Raw genomic sequence first — 21,107 nt, forward strand, 5'->3', positions numbered from 1 at the left:
CTACGTATTGACAAGAAAGAGACACTGGTGTCTACGTATTGACAAGAAAGAGACACTGGTGTCTACATATTGACAAGAAAGAGACACTGGTGTCTACATATTGACAAGAAAGAGGCACTGGTGTCTACGTATTGACAAGAATGAGACACTGGTGTCTACAGTACGTATTGACAAGAAAGAGACACTGTTGTCTACATGACAAGAAAGAGACACTGGTGTCTACGTATTGACAAGAAAGAGACACTGGTGTCTACATATTGACAAGAAAGAAACAGATAGTCCATGAACCAGAGCCCCAAAATTGAGCAATGATTATCGAAAGAGTGGGCAAAACCAAACCTATATTAAATTGTTCATAGGGTCAATACGAGTAAATAAATATATGATAACCTTTCCACAGGAGCAGCTTTTTCATGGTTATCACACATTTTGTTATTTTCCCCATACGTACAAGACAGGTCAAAAAATTAAATAAAATAAAAAAGAGGTATCATAATGAAACTTCCTGAGTTGATTACTTACATGAAGACACTGATTTATCGTATTACAAGTTTTCTGAAATTGTATATTTAAATATGCAAATTAGGCATTAGGAAAATATGCCCACATTTGCATAACTTTCAAGAATCAACATTGGAACATTGGACAAAGCCAGAGTCAACATACTTATTTCATTTTGTTAAGATGTTGTCGTCAAAGGTTTTTAACGAGGGAATATTCAATATCTGGCTCAATTTTGGGGCTCTGGCTCATGGACTAAATGCCTAATTTGCATATTTAAATATACAATTTCAGAAAACTTGTAATACGATAAATCATTATCTTCATGTAAGTAATCAACTCAGGAAGTTTCATTATGATAACTCCTTTTTAAATTTTGACATTTTTTCACCTGTCTTGTACGAATGGGGAAAATAACAAAATGTGTGATAACCATGAAAAAGCTGCTCCTGTGGAGAGGTTATCATATATTTATTTACTCGTATTGACCCTATGAACAATTTAATATAGGTATGGTTTTGCCCACTCTTTCGATAATGAAATCTTGTCTGGCTCATGGACTAAGAGGACAAGTGGTACAGTCTGCTGGGGCATTAAGGCCACTGTGGCCTCAGGGCATGCCATTCTTTGGAGGGGCACAAGGCCAAACTGAGGGGCAACGACGGCCATGAAATTCCTGCCCTGTTCTCTTCCACAGAATCATTTCAATTGATGACCTTGCTGCCCTGGCATTTAGTCTCTTCAAAAATATTATGACGACATCAAAAGCCAAAGTGCCCTTGCCCTTAACCCATTCAATCCGGGAACACATCCCTGTCATTTTAAGATTTCTTTGGGCTATTTTCTATTATAAATATTATAAAGTATTTTTTAAAGCGAAGCAAAGATATGAGTTACAAATGTTCACTTTAGAAAATACATATTCAAAGATTTGCAGAAATGTTCCAGATTTTTCCAAAAGAAAAAGCAGATCTAGGGTGGCGCAGTCGGTAGCGCTGTCTCCTCACAGCTAGAAGGTCCTGGGTTCTGGGACGAAAGGGCCTTTCTGTGCGGAGTTTGTATGTTCTCCCCATGTCCCCTAGGGTAGGTACCCTCACAAAAAAACATGCAGTAATCCTGGTCTCTATACTGCCTCCCCCTGGTCCAAACGATGGAGCCTGATGGAGGGGAAAGGAAAACTGGCTGGAATAACGTGTTCCTTCCACACGCTACGTCCTACTGGGGAAACTCCCCCCTGTCAGGTGATAAGAAGCGGCCTGCTCACTCCTCAGGCAATGAAGGATGCATGAGCTCAGTTTGGGGCTCTCCCCAGGCTGGCAGAGGGAGAGTAGCGCCCAAGATTACAAGCTCAGGCATTGACAGTTGGCACTGGGTGAAAAATGGGTTACAAAATCGTGGGATAAAAAACAAAATCTTCAAGCTCTCTGAAGTACTCTGTTCTGCGCTATGAGCTTGTATATCTGCTATTTTTGAATAGCCAAAGAAATGAAAAGTGACACAGATGCGTTCCCCGGATTGAATGGGTTAAAACGATGAAACAGCAGGCCTGCCCCCCGCCTGCTCATTGACCTCCATCTAACAGAGGTCCTCTGAGGAGAGGAAATAGGAAAGACATTTATCTGGGTTGCCAAGTTTGCCAACACAGGCTTGTTTCTTCCTGAGCCTTTCCTGAGTCTACCTGTTGACACATTCAATCCGGAAACGCATGCTGTGTCATTTTAGATTTTTATACCTACATATAACCATTATTTTATACTTTGGGCTATTAAAAAATAGCAGATATACAAGCTCGTAGCTACGAGCTTGTATATCTTTTTGGAAAAATTAGATTTTTTTTGCAAATCTTATATACATGTTTTTTAAAGCGAAAATGTTTAACTCAAATATTTACTTCTGGGGATTCTACAGATGTCTTCTAAATCCAATTTTTTTTAACGTATGTTGCTCGTTGCTCAGTGGTTCTCAAACCTTTTCATGTCAAGGACCACCCAAAATTATATGTATTTGTCCGTGGACCCCCATCTCAAAATATTTTGTTCCAGGGACCCCCATCAGAAGCAAAGATTTGAGTTAAAAGTACTCATTGTGCAGAATGTCCCATTTCTCAAGTTCAAAATGTATAAAACGGCTTTTAAAAATAGCAGATCTACAAGCTCACCATGCGTCGCTATGCGACACATTGTGAGCTTGCAGATCGGCTATTTTCAAATGGCCGAAATATATATAGGGCTGAACTGGTTAATGTATGTTTTGTAATAATAATCTAAATCTACAAAGTAACTAGTAACTAAAGCTGTCAAAAAATTGTAGTGGAGTACTGAAAATTGGAAATACTCCATAAAAGTAGGAGAATTGTACTTAAGTACTTAGTTAATTTACACCACTTGGGCATGTGCTAATCTGCTGCTGTACTCAGGGCTGGTGAGATTGCATGTGTGTGTGTGTGTGTGTGTGTGTGTGTGTGTGTGTGTGTGTGTGTGTGTGTGTGTGTGTGTGTGTGTGTGTGTGTGTGTGTGTGTGTGTGTGTGTGTGTGTGTGTGTGTGTGTGTGTGTGTGTGTGTGTGTGTGTGTGTGTGTGTGTGTGTGTGTGTGTGTGTGTGTGTGCGTGCGTGCGTGCGTGCGTGCGTGCGTGCGTGCGTGCGTGTGTGTGTGTGTATGTGGGGAAAGTAACTAAGTATAAGTGCTGTACTTAAGTACAATCTTAAGGTACTTTTACTTAACTTTTGAAACGTTTTTCAAGACTTTATACTTCTACTCCAGTACATCTCAGAGGCTATATATATATCTTTTTTTTATTCCACTACATTTATTTGACAGCTAATTTAAGACTATTAAAACATACATTAATCACATTTCCTACACGTTTCCTTATTTTTTTATTTACAATTATTATTTCAATAGATTTCTTAACTTTCTTTTTTCTTAAATTTTATATAACAAAACAAAATATCCCAAAAAAACAACAACAACATCATTCACTTTCAGGTTAACATCATATGATTTAATTCACTTTCAGGTTAACATCATATGATTTAATTCACATTCAGGTTAACATCATATGATTTAATTCACATTCAGGTTAACATCATATGATTTAATTCACATTCAGGTTAACATCATATGATTTAATTCACATTCAGGTTAACATCATATGATTTAATTCACATTCAGGTTAACATCATATGATTTAATTCACATTCAGGTTAACATCGGATGATTTTGTTCACTTGCGGGTTAGTCTCACGTAGCCAGACAACTATTCCACAAGCTCTGAATGCTACAGTATAGGGTCAGGAAGTTGTCATGTCTCTCATTTCCGTTCTCCAAAATATATTTAAGAATATCCTTTATTTTTATTACATTTTTGCATTTTCATTTCTGCTGAGCAGCAAGCTATACTCATTAGGCTTTGATTATTTTGATTTACATTATTAGGACAAATTTGTGCGAATGCAAAGACTAAACGGAAGTGGGGCGGTATAGTGGGACATCCACTTTACCCCATCAGATGATTTCATTCACTTGCAGGGTTAACATCGGATGATTTCATTGGCTGACAGCGTTCTTAGCCATGTCCTGTAGCTGTGTGCTGATGCGAGAGAGCTGCAGCAGTAAGGCCTGGTGGTTTTCTACCAAAAGGCTTTGGTGACGAGCCAGGTTCTGGGTGTCCACAATCTGCTGGGCCCCCTGGAAGTTCAGCCAGCATAAATAAATATAATGAGATTACTTTAGATGAAAGCAAATTTAAATTAGTTTAGATTATTTTGGTGCCGGATGTGAACGCTATGCTGGGCTCGAACTAATAAGAATGAGATAATTCAATTTAAGATAATAGTTCATCACTTAGAATATCACAACATTGGATCAAATGTGATGAACTTTCAGTGCTAATGCTTTCAGACCTCTATACCAGTGGTTCTCAAAGGGGTCCTTGATGGTGCTCCAGGGGGTCCCCAGCAAAATGTGTTAATATACCATCACGATAAATTTTTTATTTTATTTTTAACGCAAGTCTTCTCTTCTGGGGGTCCCTGGCACAGGCCATTTTCAGATGGGGGTCTGCGGCCAAATACATGATCAGTTTGGGGGCCCTTGACATGAAAATGTTTGAGAACCATCTGTACCAGTGGTTTTCAACCTTTTTCATGCCATGGACCCCTAAATTGATATACATTTGGCCGCGGACCCCCATCTGAAAATGTTTTGTGCCAGGGACCCCCAGAAGCCAAGATTTGAGTTAAAAAATATTAACGTAACATATGTAGTTCCAGTGTAGTTCTGCAAAACCTCCCAATGGGAGGCTTTCCAGACTGAGAAGCGAAGAGAGAAAAAAAAGTCCGCCGAACGTAGCGAAGCAGGCTGGATACCAGGCTAGGGGGGGTCGGCCGCACGCAAAGCGGACGGGCGCCGAAAACTTCGTTTTTTGGGCGGATTTTATTTCTTTCTATTTCTTTTTTGTTTTGTGTTACTTTATTTCGGTTTTAGGGTTAGGGTTAGGGTTAGGTTAGGGTTATGTTATTTAATTCTTATTTTTGCCTGATTTTACTGATTTATTATCAAAAAATGTACTAAATAATGCTGCGCACATATATTATATATATAATTTGCACAATTAGCAGAATTTCCCAGCATTACATTTGGGAAGGCTTAGCCTACCCTATAGCCTTCATTACCCGCCTCCTATGGGCCCACCTGAGCTCCCAGGGTTCCCAGCAACTTGGACACCTCCGCCTGGCCTCCTGAAATCTCCTTCTGAACCGAGAGCAGCTGAGAGAGGAGAGCCAGAACCTCGGCCCTCCACTGGACAGCTTGGCCCTGGTTGCTGCCCATCGCTGACAGCAGGGGTCCAAGGTCAAGCGGGGAGCAGGCACAAGTTTCAGTAGACAGGCCAGACTGGTCAGGACTCATCGTCGTGGCAGCTGAATATTTATTGAAGAAAAACAAACAATTACATCATTAAAGGAAGTACCTTATTTTCTATCAATTACACACCCCATGAAGCATTGAATTCATGGAGTTTTTTTTGTTTTTGTCACATTCCTGAGCCAATAATTTGATGATAATAATTAAGATGCTAATGTATCCGGTAGGAGACACAAAGGAGACTCTTTGTGGAGAGAATTATATCAAATTATTGGCTTAGGAATGCGATAAAAACAAAAAATAATCTCCATGAATTCAATGCTTCGGTGTGTAATTGATAGAAAATAAGTACTTTTTTGGGTGAACTACTCTTTTAATTAGCATGGTTCATTCTGGAGAAAAATATTCATTCATCTTTCCATGGTTACAATTTTTTTCTCAGCTGCTTTCTCAGATCAGAATTGAAATTCTCAAAACACATCATCTAGTCACTTGGGTACATTAAAAAAAGCAATGTTTCATTCTTTTGAAAAAGAATGCAAATGCTTTGGCCAATACAGGCAAATTGCGTACACAAAGGCTATCTCTCTGTTGTGTTGTTTTTATTTTATTGTAATTTCGTTGTTATCTTTCGCTGTTTCCTGGCTTCATTTTTGTGGTAAAGGTTTTACTTTTTACTTGCTGTTGTACTTTGGAGCACTTTCTGGTTGCGTTACATATTTCATGTTCTGTTGACTTCCCCAGTTTATTTTGTACCATTTTTCTTTGCAGTCAATACCTGACTTCTGATTTCCTTTCCTGCATGTTTCATTTGTCTCTCTGTTTACAGACTCACAAAACTTTGTTCTGACCCACTATCACATCCATTTCAAATCCACTCCATCAATCAAGTGTATACGAGGGCTCTTTTATGCAGTGTGTATTTCTGCAGACTTGTGCCTGAAGGAATTCCCCACAGTTCATAGTGTTGTGCTATTCAATACGTGGGTTACCAGGGGATCGCTCCAAACGTCAATGCAAATTAGTCAATGTCAACAAATAGCAGTGCTTTGTCACTGTTCTCAAAGAGAGGGCTAGAGAAGAGATTTATTTAGTAAAGATGAGGGACAAGAGATAAGAAATCAGATATGTTTATTAAAAGTACAAATATCCAGAATAAGGATAATATGATACAATTATAAACAATAATATACAAACCCTAAACTAAACATAAATGATAATGAACAGAATAAACTAGAGGATAATAAGCACGTGCGCGCACACACACACACACACACACACACACACACACACACACACACACACACACACACACATACAGAAGCCTCTACTCCCTTACAACAACAACTCCCACTGCTGTCATCAGAGCCTTGTCAACAACTGTCAACATAAAAGGACTGCTCAATGGCTATATGCTAATTCTGAAACTGTCAGCATAACTATTATTGTCACACCGTCTAGCATGCCTGTAAATGACCAAGAAAGATCTCTCTGCGAGTACAGAAAGTGTCTGAGATTGCTCCTGTAGGTTTCATCTGTATTTGGCAATCTATATAAATAAGAAACTGGGGTTGTGTACGTAGCAGTGTTGATTTCGTCGACTAAAACTGTGACGAAAATTTTTCGTCGACTACCTTTTTTCACTGACGAAAACTAAATAAAAACTAAATAAAAACTAAACTACGATGACTAAAACTAAGACTAAATATATTGAAAAATAAAAACTAGACTAAAATGTCAGGGAGGGACTAGTGGAGAAGAGATCCAGTAGAACTAAAAGACCAGTCATTTTATGCTTGGTTGCGCTCGGGTGTTGCGCTCTGAAAATAGCAGATCTACAAGCTCACAACGCGTCGTGTGAGCTTGTAGATTGGCTATTTTCAGCATGCAACCAAGTGTAAAATCAGCCATTACAACGCCATCAAGGCACCGCCAAAATACATTATAGTCGTACTGTAGATGTAGTTGACTATAATCTTATGATATTTAGTCGACTAAAACTAGACTAACAGTAAAACATTTCAGATGACTAAAATATGACTAAAACTAAAATGGAATTTGATTCAAAAGACTATGGCTAAAACTAAATAAAAAGTTGCTGTCAAACTCAACACTGGTTCGTAGGGCATACTGCCACTATGCTCTGGGCCCTGATCTTGTCACTACAGGACGTATAGCTCCGTGTGTGGTCTCCAAAGAAAATGTGTTTCTTGGATCATAACACTAGGCTTTATACATATCAAAATGTATTTAAGTACCAAAAGTAAAAGTACTAAAATGTCTGAAAATAGCAGATCTACAAGCTAAGCTAAGATAACAGAATCACGCGTCGTTGTGAGCTTGTAGATCGGATATTTTCAAATAGCCTAGGTTTAAAATAGGGCTAAAGTGGTTAATGTGTGTTTTATCTGCAAAGTAACTAGTAACTAAAGTTTTCAAATAATTGTAGTGGAGTAAAAGTACAATATTTGCCTCTGAGATGTAGTGGGGTAGAAGTAAAAGTATTGAAAATTGGAAATACTCCAGTAAAGTATAAGTACCTGACATTTACTTAAGTACAGTACTTAAGTAAATGTACTTACAGTAGTTACTTTCCATCACTGCACGAGAGCAACCACGGCGGCAAAGTGCGGCATCGAGAGACAGCGCTGTCCAGGCCCGAGAGACGGACTGGGCGTGGCACCAGGAGGATGCCATCGCAAGACCGGGAGCAAGTGTTCGGGGCTGCCAGCAGCAAAGCCATGAGAAGCTGGTAGGTGCTAACTATTGTATTTTGTCTGTATTTGGAAATGCCAAGTGAACGTGTCAGTGCACAACCAATACAATACAAGTTAGCAATATCAGATGCAGTTAGGCCATATTGTCTAGGTCCTCTTCGTTCAGTTTCGTTCCCATCAAGTGGATCTAAATAATCTCTGCTTCTTAAAAAAGATCTATTGGTAGTAAGTAAGAAACAAAGTTACCGCCATCTGATTTGGCGCAGTATTTTTATAATCAGTGTTTAAAAGTCGGTACTATTTTCTTAGCAGCGTAGTAATACTTTCAAAGGGGTGGTGCGGTTTTTGGCACGTGATTCCCGTTACAACCAATGGGGTCGCCTCTTTATTTCCACCATTTCCTGCAACAACAGCCATAGCAACGGTAACGTCCGAAGAAAATAAATGAAAACAAAGAAAATATCCTTCAAAAGCACGTCAAAAGGACTCGAAACAATGCTATATGAATCTTATGTCTGTCCAGAAAGAAGAGGTTCAGGAATTTACACGGACAAGATGGGATACATGTACAACAAGCCATGGATACACGACGGTCGTCTGTCCCGACCGAACTTCAACCAGGTGTTTGCACTTTTCCATTTACGGCCCGTACATCTACATAAACGTTCAGATTTCAAATATAAAGTGCTTACCGCATGGCCATTGATGTTACAATTCTGTATGGTCCCGCAGAAATACCCGTATATTCCGTATTGTTCAATAAAGAGTATTCTTAACCGATCGGTGGCCATTTTCTCATAGATTTATAATGTATCAGAGTGCAATACACCTCCCATCCGATAGGGTCGCGTGGTTGAAAGGATATGGTGAAAATAGCCACCGATCGGATTAACAGGCTTTTTATTGAACAATACGGAAGATACAGGTACTTCTTTGGTTCCGTACATAATTGTAACATCCATGGCCATGGGTAAGCATTTTAAATCTGAAATATGAACGTTTATGTAGATGTACGGGCCGTTAATGGAGAAAGTGCAAACACCTGGTTGAATGTTTCAGGGCTACTACAGAACGTGCGTCAACGTTACTTATATAAACATCAACATTGTGTGGATATGTGTTCTTACAAGCCTCCTGAGGACGCTGGGTTTCACGCAACATTCTACCAGCGTTTTATTGACAAAAATACTTTAATGTGATTAATGTGAGAGGAAAACGGCAGAAGGATCAACTCTTTCAAACAGAAACGTCAGCAGGTGAGCCACACACACACGGGGGGGGGGGGGGGGGGGGGGCGTTGTGAAAGTAAAACGACCTCAAAATTCTACTTGAGTACAGTAGCCTACTTGAGTAAATGTACCTTGTTACTTTACACCACTGAAAGTACAGGTACTAAAAAAAACGTGCAGTACTCAAGTGAATGTCCACCACTGCATATTGGACTGTCAAATATTGATTTGTCATTTTATGATTGTATGGGTGCTATTACTGTATTTTAAACATTCGTGTGTCATTTCATCCATGTTCCATCTCTGTGATAAGTCAGACATCTTTACATCGTTAACAGCTAATACACCAGATGTTGTGATTGATAAAGAGTCCAGGGAAGTGTCTGTAGCCTAGAGGAAGCCTTTATGACAACGGTCATTAAATACCAACCACTCCTACATACCATCTCAGAGCTGGGCTATTAGGTGCAGACTATTTGTTTTTATATTTGGCAGCCTATAGGACATACCTACATACTGGCTGTTAGAGGGTTTCAACAACTTTGGATGCCCAAAAAGGAGGCAAAAAGGTTGGCAAAGTATTGTGCTGTAATTGGCAGCCGCCATATATGGCAGAGACGGTGTTACTTATACCCATAGAGTACTGAGTGACATGTTTATTGTATCGTGAAGACATATGCCAGGATTATGTGAATGTAACCTTACTGCACCTATAATATTTGTGTCCCTGTATGTTTCTCCTTTATGTGAACATAAATAAATGGTGTGTGTGTGTGTGTGTGTGTGTGTGTGTGTGTGTGTGTGTGTGTGTGTGTGTGTGTGTGTGTGTGTGTGTGTGTGTGTGTGTGGAAATGAACCACCCTTCGCTGACCGCTACAAGATCTTCTGTGAGAGTCATCCGCCATGGCTTATAGTTGACCAAGAGGTGCTGAAAATAAACCAGCTACGAAGGATGTTCGTAAACACAGTGAAGAAGCATGAGGACCTGATGCTTCAAACTACAGGTAACTCAAATACCATGTGTGTCTTTGACAGTTCTGGGAAACAAAACAAAAACCTTTATGCTGAAAAGTATATTATATTCCCTCACAAAAACGTCTATGAGAGTATAATTACACTAAATTGGCTATCATTGTTAATACATCTTTATTTATACACTTGTGCTCATCTTTCCCTAACATTTTATGTTGCAGGCAGGATAAATTGAAGCGGAGGTTGACCCCTGAATTCCCCCAGCTGTTTTTTCACTGCCCTACCAAGTGCAACATCTCTGAACATACATACATGTCCTTCCTAGGTATTTTAGGAAAAAGGTTTGGTGATGCAGGGCTGCAAGACATACTCATTGAGTCAAGTTGGTGCCCCAAATCCATCAATGGTGTGATCAGTGGTCATCCACAGGAGATGCAGTCTGCACTTTCATATTTAGTCATATTTGTATACTATTTTGCTGCCGTTGCACTGTCAACCAACATTTCTCTGTTCATACCTGTGAGTGACACAGAATGCCTGATCTGGGGGGTGGGTGGGAGGGTTGATGTACAAATGACACATGCTGTGACACACTGTGGTATTTTAATACATATTTCATACCATATGTTGTAATAATTTGGAGCTTTAGTGTATTTATTTTACTCTAGTCCATTTTTGGCATTATTCCAATCTAGGGGGCTGATTTTCAGCCATTTTTGGCCAAGGAGTGCTGCTTTTTTTCTCCTACCTTTCAGTACACAGTAGGTTGTGACATTTTCTATGTATAAAATATAAGCTTTTAGCTAAATGTACTATGTGTATGTTTCATTGTGCTGGGCACCAATCACTTCAGTAGAAGCGTTTTCTTTCTACATTTCATGATCAAAATTCAAACATGAGTACACTAAGGCACCAATACTTGTTTCAGATGTTAGGTACATGTATTTATGACATTTGAGAAAGATTTTGTGTTGCCAAAATCAATTTTCAATATTTTACAAGCAAAAATAGCAGCACAAGATTTTAGTTTTTTGGTTATTCACTTTAATATACATTTCTGGCTTGTGAAAAAATACTGCAGGATTTTGTGCGGAGGTATTTTAACCCAAAGTCCACAAGGGTATTGTCTATGCAAAAATGCATTGAAAAAGTAGATCCAAGACGTGGGAACGAAATTCATTTTCTAGGCACTTTTTGGAGGGTCACCACACGGCCTAAGTGGGTCGGCTCATTTTATAAACATGTTTGCAGTCAAATCTGAACGCTCGGAAGCCCTAGACAACGACAGTCAACATATTTCACTTTCAAAAAATGTTTGCGTCATTTAATCGTCTACTCAGGATTTTGTGCACACCCCAGACAGTTTTTAAGTTGCTTGATTCAGTATTTAGATATTTGATATTTATTTCATCAGACACCCTCACCTCATGCCTATAAAAACCCTTTGTAACTTCAAACCATGATATCAAGAACACCCGTTCTGGTGACTCATACTGCCCTCCTAATACATGAGGGGGCCGTGTTTTTTCAATTACTTTTGAAGGTACAATGGGTTTGTATAGGAAGGGGGGCGTGTCTGATAAAATGAATATCAAATATCTAAATACTGAATCGAGCAACTTAAAAACTGTCTGGGATGCTCACAAAAGCCTGAGTAAACGATAAAATTACCCCATTTTTGGGGGAAAGTGAAATATCCCTTTAAACTTTAAGTGCAAAAGTGCTGCACATGAACGATGTTCAACACTCTTCAAGAGTTTCACTTTGCATTTAGAACCTGGCAACTATAGGCCTGTTTCCATCCTTTGTTCCATCTCAAAGGTTGTAGAGCGATTAATTCAAGAACAAATCAACAGCTACCTCAGCGAGCATAAACTGTTGTTTGAATTCCAATCGGGCTTCAGAACCTCCCATTCCACTGACACATGCCTACTGTATCTGACCGACTACATCAAACGTGAGGTAGACGCGGGCAAATACTGCGGCATGGTCATGTTGGACCTCCAAAAAGCGTTCGACACTGTAAACCACTCAATTTTACTTGATAAGCTGAGGGCGATTGGTTTTGACTGCACATCACTAAACTGGATGAGATCTTACCTGGAGGGAAGAGAACAAGTGGTTGACATCAACGGAACCATGTCCTCATCCCTCCCGGTGAGCTGTGGGGTTCCTCAGGGCAGCATTCTAGGGCCGTTACTGTTTCTTCTATACATTAACGACATGAGTGCTGCCTGTAACTGCAAATTGTTCCTGTTCGCTGATGACTCGGCACTCCTGATCTCGGGAGAGGACAAGTTGCAAGTTGAGGAGGCGCTCAGCTCCGAACTCTCAAAAATCCGTACTTGGCTTACCGATAACAAACTGTCACTACACCTTGGGAAAACTGAATCCATTCTCTTTGGGACCAAACATTCCCTCAGACAGATGGATGTAAATGATTTCAAGGTCAAAGTCGATGACACAATTATCTCTAGCAAAGAAGAGATTACCTATTTGGGTTGTGTACTTGACAAATACCTGACAGGTGATAGCATGGCTACAAAGGTGGTCAAAAGAGTAAACCAGAGAACCAAATTTATGGGCAGAGTTTCCTCTTTTGTCAACCCTCAGGCCCTCAGGACCCTCTCTGGGGCCCTGATTCAACCACTTTTTGACTATGCTTGCACCTCCTGGTACTCCAACACCTCAGTGTCACTGAAGACTAAGCTTCAAACCTCCCAAAACAAACTGATTCGGCTACTCCTCGGATTGGGGCCCATGACCCACCTTTCTCCCACCCATTTTGCCAGCCTAGGCTGGCTCAGGGTGGAAGACAGGGTTAAACAACTAAAAATGGGGCTGGCCTTCAAAATTGTAAATGCAAATTTGCCCGATATGCCCCCAATTCCCGCATATCTGAGTAAATACCTCCAAAAGGTTAGCGACACCCACAGTCACAATACCAGAGGGAGCGTTAACAACAATTTGGTACCACCCACCCATAAATCAAACATGGGCAAATTCTCCTTCTACAGCACTGCCACCCAGGATTGGAATAGTCTAACTCCATCCCTCAAAAAATGCAGTTCGCTGGGCTCATTTAAAAGAGCCTTAAAAATCACCTTTCAGGAGGCCAAAGGTGGAGGTAGTACCATTTTCCCGTTAGACAGCAGACCCCCCCCCCCCTGTTCTTGTACATATTTTTTTCCCCTCTTTTTCATTTTTTTGCTGTACATAGTGTTATATATTGTTTTTGGCTGTTTATTTTGTAATGATATTTGAACTGTGGTGCCACTATATATGCCTATGAATTAAATACCAAGGCCCTCATTGGAAACAAGTCCGCAAGGACTTTTATGAACGGACCTGTTAGACAAAGTATTTTAAAATGTAACTGTGCTGTTTTACATTTTTTTTGCCTAATAAAATATTCAATCAATCAATCAATTTCGTGGTCGTACTCAATTAAGTCTATATGTAAAGAGCTCCTTGGGTGTGAAGAGAGTGCAGTTTGGGGATGTGTTTGTCTTTCAGAGGCATATTTTAGTGTGCTGTTCAAGGCTTTTTGAAATGCACAGGCTAGCAGAATTAACAGCGCATCTCTATAATGAGTTTGACAGGAAGTAATTAAGATTGGATTTTTAGGGACTTTTGACATCCTGGCATATATTAAGTAGGTCCTCGTTATGACCAGATGCTGTAAATGTTTGACATTCCGACATTTTGGCCCCCAGCTTGGTCTTCTCCAGATCATTTGGCCCATGGTGAAAACTAATTGGGGATGGGGAACCCTGATCTAGGACACACACGCACGCACGTGCACACACACACATACACACGTACGCACACACGCACGCGCAGTGGTGGAAAAAGTACTCGACTATGTTTTACTAAGTATCAATACTGCAATGTAGAAGTACTCTGTTACGAGTCTGGAATTCAAAATGTACAAAAGTACAAAAGTATTGGTATCAAAATGTACTTAAATATTATAATGACGATGATTAGTAGTAGTAATAGTATCAGTATTAGAGGGATTCCTACCTTGTGCCGAGCAGCACAACATGATCAACAGGGGGAGATTCATAGAATTCTATTCTTCAATCTTTCTTTTCTGTCTTTTTTTCTTTCGTGTCTCCTCTCATCCAGCGTCTCTCTATCTAAAGAACCTGTAAAAGTTGGACAAACTATAGTGTCTCTCTCTCTCTCTCTCTCTCTCTCTCTCTCTCTCTCTCTCTCTCTCTCTCTCTCTCTCTCTCTCTCTCTCTCTCTCTCTCTCTCTCTCTCTCTCTCTCTCTCTACCACAGTGGTGGGAAAAGTACTAAATGTTTTAACTTAAGTAAAAGTATTAATACTGCAATGTAGTAATACTCTGTTACAAGTAAAAGTCAATACTATTTACTTGAGTAAAAGTACAAACGTATTGGCATCAAAATACTTAAAGTACCAAAAGTAGAAAGTACTCATTATGCAGAGTGTCCTGTTTCATAAGGTATCATATGTACTGTATACAATTTTTTAAATAGCAGATGTACAAGCTCACAACGCGTCGCGATGCGACGCGTTGTGAGCTTGTAGATCGTCTATTTTCAAATAGCCAAAGTTTAAATATGGCTGAAGAGGTTGATGTATGTTTTGTAATACTAATTAAAATCTACAAAGTAACTAGTAACTAAAGTTTTCAAATAATTGTAGTGGAGTAAAAGTACAATATTTGTCTCTGAGATGTAGTGGAGTAGAAGTAAAAGTATTGAACATTGGCAATACTCCACTAAAGTAAAAATACCTCAAAATTGTACTTAAGTACAGTACTTGAGTAAATGTACTTAGACACTTTACTCCACCGGTGTTAACCACCAACCATGTCCCTCTTCATCATTGACCTATTTGCCCTTTTCCTTCACGTGAACTTGTAAGTGGATTAGCGGTTTGTGCACGTACGTGCGCTTCGATACACACAATGATTGAACGAAGCAGAGTGTTGCACACTCGTCCACGATGTCTGCACAAGAACGTTCAGCTCCAAAGAATGTTGATGCAACTCTGATCAATCTCACTGAAACACCTCATGCTATACGCTGGTCCAGCACACCGACGCATCCACACAGCCAAATCCTGAGAGCATTCTTATTTATCTTAACCCATTGAGACCGGGAACGCATCTGTGTCACTCTAGATTTATTTGGCTATTCAAAAATAGCAGATCTACATGCTCGTAGCACGGCTCAGAGTGCCGCACTACGATTAACCATTAACTCATTGAGTGCCATTAACGTGTTTTTTCCCAATGGCCCAACGTGCCATCAACGTGTTTCACGTGTTTTTAGTTTTTTTTGGTGCTATGCCTATATATGGCCCTTCTGCAACCCTCGACGGCGTATGGGCCTTCTGTGATCAATGTTGCCAGATTGGCAGAGACATAAGCATTCAGGTCTATGAAAACAAGCCCATAACAAGCAACTAATAGCAAGCCCAAGTGAAGTCACTTATAATAAGCAGACATGGCAACACTGTCTGTGATCAGACACATGGGGTGATCAACCACGTGAACAAACAATCCACTACAACCAACCAACAACATCTGGTGACCACCCATGTGAACAAACAAACAACTTTGTTGTGATCACCCACCAATCAGCAGTATGGGGTGACCTACCATGTGAACAAACAAATATCAGAATCTTACAAAAGCAGGTGGAAAATGTTTGCTCACGTGTGGAGTAGGAGATTTTGAGCCGGAGAGCTTTTGAGACAGAGTTATTGCGAGTTTTGAGAGTTGAGATCATAGTCGAAGTATAGTCATAGATATAGATATAGTCGGTAGTAGTAGTTAGTAGTAAAGTCATAGATCACATAGTCAGTAGTAGTAGTTAGTAGTAAAGTCATAGATCACATAGTCAGTAGTAGTAGTTAGTAGTAAAGTCATAGATCACATAGTCAGTAGTAGTAGTTAGTGGTAAAGTCATAGATCACATAGTCAGTAGTAGTAGTTAGTAGTAAAGTCATAGATCACATAGTCGGTAGTAGTAGTTAGTAGTAAAGTCATAGATCACATAGTCAGTAGTAGTAGTTAGTAGTAAAGTCATAGATCACATAGTCAGTAGTAGTAGTTAGTGGTAAAGTCATAGATCACATAGTCAGTAGTAGTAGTTAGTAGTAAAGTCATAGATCACATAGTCGGTAGTAGTAGTTAGTAGTAAAGTCATAGATCACATAGTCAGTAGTAGTAGTTAGTAGTAAAGTCATAGATCACATAGTCAGTAGTAGTAGTTAGTGGTAAAGTCATAGATCACATAGTCAGTAGTAGTAGTTAGTAGTAAAGTCATAGATCACATAGTCAGTAGTAGTAGTTAGTAGTAAAGTCATAGATCACATAGTCAGTAGTAGTAGTTAGTAGTAAAGTCATAGATCACATAGTCAGTAGTAGTAGTTAGTGGTAAAGTCATAGATCACATAGTCAGTAGTAGTAGTTAGTAGTAAAGTCATAGATCACATAGTCGGTAGTAGTAGTTAGTAGTAAAGTCATAGATCACATAGTCAGTAGTAGTAGTTAGTAGTAAAGTCATAGATCACATAGTCAGTAGTAGTAGTTAGTGGTAAAGTCATAGATCACATAGTCAGTAGTAGTAGTTAGTGGTAAAGTCATAGATCACATAGTCAGTAGTAGTAGTTAGTAGTAAAGTCATAGATCACATAGTCGGTAGTAGTAGTTAGTAGTAAAGTCATAGATCACATAGTCAGTAGTAGTAGTTAGTAGTAAAGTCATAGATCACATAGTCAGTAGTAGTAGTTAGTGGTAAAGTCATAGATCACATAGTCGGTAGTAGTAGTTAGTAGTAAAGTCATAGATCACATAGTCAGTAGTAGTAGTTAGTAGTAAAGTCATAGATCACATAGTCAGTAGTCAGAGATGGGGACTCGAGTTAGGGACTTGGACTCGAGTCGCACTCGAGTGGCCAAAAACGAGACTCTCGACTCGACTCTGACTCGCCCCTCAAAGACTTGAGACTTGACTCGACTCGAGCCTCAAAGACTTGAGACTTGACTCGACTCGAGCCTCAAAGACTCGTGGACAATCTTTATTTTATGTTTATTTTTTGGACAAATAAATGAATGAAATGCCCAAAAAACTTCCACTCCCCTGTCCGCCCCCCCGCAAAGAAACCTCCGCTCCAGTGCGGGCTGCGCGGAGCCGGCTTCAGTCAAGCTGTTTCATGCTGCTCATTAACGTAAACATGGAGAGGCGAGCGCAACAGCTGCTATGTGTGTGGCCGCCGCGGCCTTTCATCATAAAGTTTAAATATAAAAACTTCGAAATTAAACAAATATGTTTAGCTCAGAATCAGCTATATAACCTCAGTTATCTTGGCATATGCTTACATTTTTTATAAGATGGTCGGATCATCTGTGACAGCACGTTTAGGAAACATCGGATTTTCATTTCGTTAAACCCAGCTGGGTGAATATTCAACACTTCACCACGGTAAACGTTACGCTCATGTAATGTTCACTGCATAAAAGCTGTGGTACTCAAACCTTTTCAGGCCGTGACCCCCCAAAAGAATCATATTTGAACTGGGGATCCACATTTAGACAGTTTTTTGGTGCGCAACACAGCCCTCGTTTAAGTGAATTGCTTTCACCTGCTCTGCTGTTGGACTGCTGTGCGGAGTCGAGTGTGCGCAACAGGGCATATCTCCGCCAAGCCAGGGTGACCTACCCAGGCCCATGAAATTCATATGCAGGCATAGTAGCCAATTAGAATGAAATCTGCAAAAACTGACTCATATACTGATACAGAAACATATTGGCTATATATTATCGCTGTCGGGTGGAAATCTTGTATGTTCCTTTTTTATTATTATTTAAAAACAATTAAAAATCATGAAAATAGCCAATCTACAAGCTGTAATTATTAATAATTAAGAAATACTATATTTTAAAGAGTGAAAAATCAACTAAAGTCATTATTAGTGCAAGTTCAATCACATTTCATTTGAATGAAAATAAATTGTGGGGAAAATACATAAAATCTCTAATCTGTGAATCTAATGTGATTTATTATGACCTGTCTATACTTTTACATCTATGCCCCCCCCCCCCCCATTTTTTTATTTTTTAAAAAGACTTTAAAAAGACTCGAGACTTGACTCGGACTCGACCCTCAAAGACTTGACTCGGACTCGACTCGACTCAACCCTCAAAGACTTGAGACTCGACTCGACTCGAGCCTCAAAGACTTGAGACTCGACTCGACTCGAGCCTCAAAGACCCGAGACTTGACTCGGACTCGACTCGACTCAACCCTCAAAGACTTGAGACTTGACTCGACTCGAGCCTCAAAGACTTGAGACTTGACTCGGACTCGAGCTCAGAGACTCGTGGACATCTCTGTCAGTAGTAGTAGTTAGTGGTAAAGTCATAGATCACATAGTCAGTAGTAGTAGTTAGTGGTAAAGTCATACAGTAGATCACATAGTCAGTAGTAGTAGTTAGTAGTAAAGTCATAGATCACACAGTCAGTAAGTAGATCGATAAATACCTGTAGTTGTAGTGTGTCCAGTTGTGAGTCCAGTTAGTCCAGTTGTTTGTTAGTCTGTTCGTTAGTTGTAGTTAGCTTTTTTGTGTGAGAATGCCTCCAAAGAAAAGCTCCCGTGGTCGTGCCCGCGCCGGTGCTGCTGTCCGTCGACCCACTAGGGACCCCGGTCCCGGCCAGCTCACTCTAGACGAAACATGGTTTCGTCATCGCGATGGTCCAGCTGCGGTCGTTGACACGGAATCCGAGCTCTCGGACGTCGAGGAAGAACCCACTTCACCAGGGCATGGCGCCCGTTCCGGACCCGAAACAGGCCACCTTCGCCGCAGTGGCAGAGCGATGACCTGGCGTGAGGTGGTGGAAAGCCCATATATATGATTCCCAGGCCTCTGATCCGCTTTTCTCAGACACTGATGTGATTTGGAGCATGACGACGAATCGTGGGTTCAGACGCGAGAGAACAGGCCAGTCACTAGTGGTAAGCGTGTGTGTGTGTGTGTAAAGTCAACCCGCCCTGTGTGTGTGTGTGTGGATCTTGTGAAAAACAGCCGATCTACAACCCAGCTAGCAACTGAGCGTGACCGCTGACGTCAGGCTGGTAGTTTGGGGGCGTGCCGAAGACCGACGACTCTGGTCTGTCCCCACGCTGGTGGGGTCTCGCTCATTGAAATGCGTGGCGATGTGTCGTGAGCGTCTATTGTCACACCAGTGTGACGCTGTCCATGAATGCATAGCTCTACTCAATGTAGATTAGACTACATTAGCATGAGGAAAGTGTCAGAGTGTCTCTTCTAGAATTTCTCTAGACTCTCTGTCAATACTATACTTGTGAGGACATCAACATTTTAGGAAAGCATTTTTATGGATACTTAACACTTGAATCCTCGTCTGAGGATGTTTACTGGCAGAGTGCAAGTTTAGATGTAAAAAAAAAAAGAAAAGAAACCAGATCAAAACATTGCATGCATTTCAGCTCACAAGGCGTTGCTTTGCTCCGCGTTGTGAGCGAGCGTGTGTGTGCGTTTGTGTGTAAAGTCAACCCGCCCCGTGTGTGTGTAGATCTTGCGAAAAACAGCCGATCTACAAGCTCACAAGGCGTTGCTTCGCTCCGCGTTGTGAGAGTGTGTGTGTGTGTGTGTGTGTGTGTGTGTGTGTGTGTGTGTGTGTGTGTGTGTGTGTAAAGTTACCCGCCCCCGTGTGTGTGTATCATTTTGTGAAAAATAGCCGATCTACAAGCTCACAAGGCGTTGCTTCGCTCCGCGTTGCGTTGTGAGCGAGCGTGTGTGTGTGTGTGTGTGGCTATTTTGTGTACTGTACATCATATAACCTACAAACATTTTACTTTGATTTTAGACTCTGACTCTGACTCTGAGTCGGGGGAAGATACACAGCCGCCTGATGAAGAGTTGGGTGTTGGCAGTGAAGATCGAGGTAAGATGTTTCTTATTGCATTGTAGCATTCAATGAATGGAGTTGATACATTGGACTAAAACATTGTGTATAACCCGGGAAGTCAAATGTAACACATTTGGTTACATTTTTACATTCTATAAATAATTGTAAATCATTGATTTGATTTTGTGCACATCATACCATAACTCTTATATTTGATATTTTGTGATTTCAGATGCTGGCTTGAGTGCGGCACAGCCCACACCTCTGTCTACACCAGCTGTTGGTAGCACAAATCGAGGTAAGAACAAAAAGTTTCTTGCCACACAAATATATATATTGTATTGCATTGTAAAAGGGGTTATCAATGTGTCCGTAAACGGACAAATGTGTCTGTGGCTAGACTTGGCCTTGTCTGTGGCAAATTTTAGATTATTTACATTATTTTGATCATAAGACTCAATTACTGAATGTCTCAGTCTCCAGGGTTTCCTCAGAATATGCATGTCACTTATTTACTATGACATTAGGTGTCATACAGGTGTCACTTTTTATGTTCAAGGATACCCATAACTCGGAGAGTAAACAAATGGAACCAAATGGACCCATAGTGTCCATTTGGTTCCATTTGTGCACTCTCAGAGTTGTAAAGGTTTGTGTGTTTCTGGTTATAATTTTCCACAATTTTTTATGTCCATGGTAAAGATAGAATTTTGACAAATGTCCACCACAAGCCAGCATGGCGATTTCCCCTGCATTGTAAATTCATGTATTGTATTGTAATGTATATGTATTTTATGGTAATTAGGTATTTCTGTAATTTACAGGTCAACCACGGCAAGGAAAGGGATGTGGACAGGGACGTGGACGTGCTCGCCAGCCCGTTCCGAAGTGGTATGGCCTCGATGAGATGGA

At 40.4% G+C, this 21,107-nt stretch overlaps 1 protein-coding gene across 1 annotated transcript; it reads right to left on the bottom strand.

The window, feature by feature from the left end:
* Positions 1–4,015: 4,015 nt before the first annotated feature.
* On the bottom strand, positions 4,016–5,416 carry LOC308091034 (uncharacterized protein). The gene is made up of 2 exons (XM_080436329.1): positions 5,194–5,416; positions 4,016–4,188 (listed from the first exon to the last, which is right to left on the bottom strand). The coding sequence occupies exons 1-2, from the start codon at positions 5,407–5,409 to the stop codon at positions 4,048–4,050; spliced, it is 357 nt and encodes a 118-aa protein (XP_080292455.1). The 5' UTR covers positions 5,410–5,416; the 3' UTR covers positions 4,016–4,047.
* Between the last annotated feature and the right edge of the window lie 15,691 nt (positions 5,417–21,107).

This window comes from Gymnoscopelus braueri (genome assembly GCF_963280865.1).
Source record: "Gymnoscopelus braueri genome assembly, chromosome: 8".
NCBI lineage: Eukaryota > Metazoa > Chordata > Actinopteri > Myctophiformes > Myctophidae > Gymnoscopelus > Gymnoscopelus braueri.